At 34.5% G+C, this 3,675-nt stretch overlaps 1 protein-coding gene across 1 annotated transcript; it reads right to left on the bottom strand.

Moving 5' to 3' along the window:
- Positions 1-1,063: 1,063 nt before the first annotated feature.
- On the bottom strand, positions 1,064-3,135 carry LOC148569534 (glucan endo-1,3-beta-D-glucosidase-like). The gene has a single exon (XM_088484812.1). The coding sequence runs from the start codon at positions 2,934-2,936 to the stop codon at positions 1,140-1,142; it is 1,797 nt and encodes a 598-aa protein (XP_088340938.1). The 5' UTR covers positions 2,937-3,135; the 3' UTR covers positions 1,064-1,139.
- Between the last annotated feature and the right edge of the window lie 540 nt (positions 3,136-3,675).

Here is a 3,675-nt window from a genome sequence, read left to right as displayed (position 1 = left end):
TTTCTGCACAAACAAGATCTTACCTCAAAAGATAATAATCTCTTTGTACATTTTCAGACATGCTTAAATGATAGTCTGTCTAATTTGAAAGAAAAACCAACCGTAGCATACAAAACCCTCAGCTCTTAAAATACAGTAGCTGCATAATTTGGTGTCAGAGAAAAGTCATTTGCAGTACAATAATATATTCTCTTACATCTTAGTTAAATGTTAATTGAGCTTGAAATAACCTTAAATTTTTAAGATTCATTAGGTTTGTGATGCCTTGTTAAACTTACTTTCTACACAAAACAAGTTCTTATCTCAGAAGATAATAATCTCTTTGTACAATTTCAGAAATGCTCAATAATTATACTCTGACCAAAAGAAAATCTATGAATAGCACACAATAAATTTAAAACTTCAAAGTTAATCTTAGCTTGCATAGCTAAAATTTCCTCCTAATTTGCATGAAAGAAATATTCTTCCACAATTTGAAGCCTGAAGGGTTTTGATGATGGGAACTCATTTAGTAATTTGCTATCGTGGATTCATAGCAGAGGCTTATGGAAAACAGAATAGAGGAATTCTGTGATGAAAAACACTAAAACAGTTCTCAGCATAGAACAAAATGTGTTACATATACTCTATTCTAAGATCTTGGTCAATATAGCTAAATGTGTACACCATGCTCCATATAATTCTATTGTAGAGGCACTTAGAGTTGAGAATTAAGACCCTCCACATCTTCTGAAAAGTGTTGAAATAAATTCACCATAGGAATCTCTTTCTCCACTAGGCATCTTTACTGAACTTTCATTCAAACAAAGCAAGAATATAATCAAAGGAAACTCTCAAGTTTTCAATCTATTTGTTCAGATTCAGAAATGCTTAATAATTATAGTCTATTTTGAAAGAAAAACCTAACTCTATGAATAGCATGCATACAGAATCCAAATTCCAAACTTCATAAGTAATCTTGACAAAGATTAAAAGGCATGCATAATTAAAATATACTCCTGATTTGCATGACTTGATCATTAAATTTGAATAACCTAAGTCCTTAAACTATTAATGGGTGCAATTCAAGAAATAATAACATAGTAATACTAAGTTTTCAACATTGAAACCACAGGAACAATGACAGGACCAACATTGTTTTAAATACAAGAAACTTGATGATGATCTCCATGGCCTCTTCTGCTGTGCAGCCACCATAACAGATTGCTCAATGAGTTCCCTTCATCATCAAAACTTGTCAACTCCCTAATCTTCTTCAATGCAGCTTCATTATCATAAATTCCTTCCATTGCATAAACCAACCACTTCCATTTTTCTTCAACACCATCCCTATTCAAACAAGGCATAGTCCACTCCACAACCTCCTTCACAAAAGCAACATTGGAAAACAAGAACTCCGTAATAGGCAGAATTGGAAGAACATGAATGCCAAGCCTATGCTCTTTTGAAACCGGTGGAGCAAACCAAGTTCTACTTTCCCTCTTGTTAGACCATAGAATCCCCATTAACCTATTCTCCTTTGTAAACTCATCACTACATTTACTATCATCCATCTTTAAATGGCGCCACATTTGAGCAGCATGAATTTCCAACGATACAAGAGTTGAACCAAGAGCAACAAGATTTGCATCATCATATGCCAAACCCATCAACGCTGCTGAATAATATGCATTCACAGCTTCACCACTATCCGTTTGATCTCTTCCATCAGCACTATCGTCTAGCCCTGAATCCCAAGAGTGTAACATGAACAGATCAAAACACCTTAAACGTGTATATTTAGATTTTGAATCTTTTCCTCCCAAGTTCATGAAATCTTCCATGAGTGAATATGATTCTGACCTATACTTGTTACCCCAATTCGGATCGATCTTCGCAAGGACTGCGATTCCATACACAAAGTACCCCAGAAGAGAATGACGATAGTTGTAAAATCCAAACTCAAAGTCCTCTTCAATATCATCAGAACCTAGTTTAGTAATAAGCCCTCCCCATTGCTTTTCATACAAAAATCTATTCCCTTTAAAAGCCCCATCTAACCATGGCTGAATGGTTTCTTTCAAGAATTTCGTAACAAGTGAAATCAAGTCAAGAAAACCAACTTCCTCAGCTATCAATGCAAACCTTGCTGCCCTTGCAATCGATTTGCCATAATGGTAAAATGAAGGAGTAGCTATTTTTGAAGAACAAAGAGCACCAACATCTCTACAAAGAGCTTGTTTGATTTCATCATAGGAGTCTTTATTGACACCTCTAGTAGAGTGCCAAGTTACAGGAACATGTTCTGCTTCCAACAACCATGAATCTCCAACAACACCGACAAGGTCCCCATCAATGCTTCGATACTTAAAATGTTTAAGAACAGTCACATTACCCTCATCTTTAGACAAAAGCTGAAGATGAAGAGGGTGAGCTAACATCAACAAAGTACCAAGCCCTTTCTTCTGCCATTTGTATTCAACGCAATATGCCTTAGTGAACAAAGCATCTCCAGAAAGGGGGTAACAAGAGCTGTACCTGTCAAGAACAGCCTCGTTTTCTGAGCTTGAATCTGACAGCATTGCTATCCGAAGCATCAGAGGAACCCCATCATTAGAAATATTGGAGAAAGCGATATCCATGTCACGGCTGAAACTAAATTTGGTTGGTGAAGAAGTATAAATAAGCCATTTCTGACCATTGTCAAGGGTAAGAGTATATTTTAGTGAACCATTTGAAGAAAAATAAGAGATACTATGGATAGAGGTTATAGAAAGAGATCCATATTGAGACAGAGAAACAGTAACATAAGGGCTTCCCCTCACAAGGAAGAAAGTGAGGTTGGAAGACGGAAACTCCAGAGTGACACTGAGATCACTGAAGGAAGATATAACATGGCTGGAATGAAAACCTGTTGAGGAAGAGATAGTGAGATCAGGAGTGAAGACTTGGTGCATGGAAAGAGAGGAGACAGAGAGAGAAGGGTAGCAGAGAGAAAGAGAGGAATCAGAGGGTTTGATGAGGTAAGGATGAATATACTCTTGTATGTTGCCATCGTTGAGGACGAAGTTCTGGAAGAATGAGTGTGTAGGCAAAGGAGAAGAGAGAAGGTTTTCAGAGAAGAACTTTGGAGGATCAGGGAGTACTTTGAAGTTTGCAAGTGGGAAGTGAAAAGGTTGTTCATCATCTAACTGTGTTGTGTTTGCCATTATCTCCATCTGCATGCATGCAGTTACTTTGATTGGTGTTGATGTCAAGTGGTTTTATAGATACAAAGAATGTGGATAATAGATCTTTTTAATTGTTAAAAAAAAATTTAAAAGGTAAAATATAATCTTTAACTTTTTATTGCTTTCTCTTATATTTATTTTTATCTTATTTAAAAAATTAATAATAAAAAATCACACTTTATTCTCTCAATTATTAAAAAAAAATTAAAAAAATTCATTTTCAATGTGAGATAGATAAGAATTAAAGACTACTTTGGGAAGCTTCAACTTTTTTTTGTTTGACTTACGAAAAATTATACTAATATTATTTGATGTAATTTTTTGAATATATTTTTTTTAATTTTTAAAACATTATTTAAGAATTTTTGTTCTTTCATTTTCAAAAATTATTTTATTATTTTTATTCTCAAAATTTTGATTTTTATCTAAATGAGTAATGCTCTAATGCATGGATATCGAAACACAA

The sequence above is a fragment of the Arachis ipaensis genome, chromosome B4 (genome assembly GCF_059453495.1).
Source record: "Arachis ipaensis isolate K30076 ecotype BB chromosome B4, ASM5945349v1, whole genome shotgun sequence".
In the NCBI taxonomy this organism is placed as follows: Eukaryota; Viridiplantae; Streptophyta; class Magnoliopsida; order Fabales; family Fabaceae; genus Arachis; species Arachis ipaensis.
Note: the sequence above shows the minus strand (reverse complement) of the source record. Positions and strands in the feature narration are given on the sequence as shown.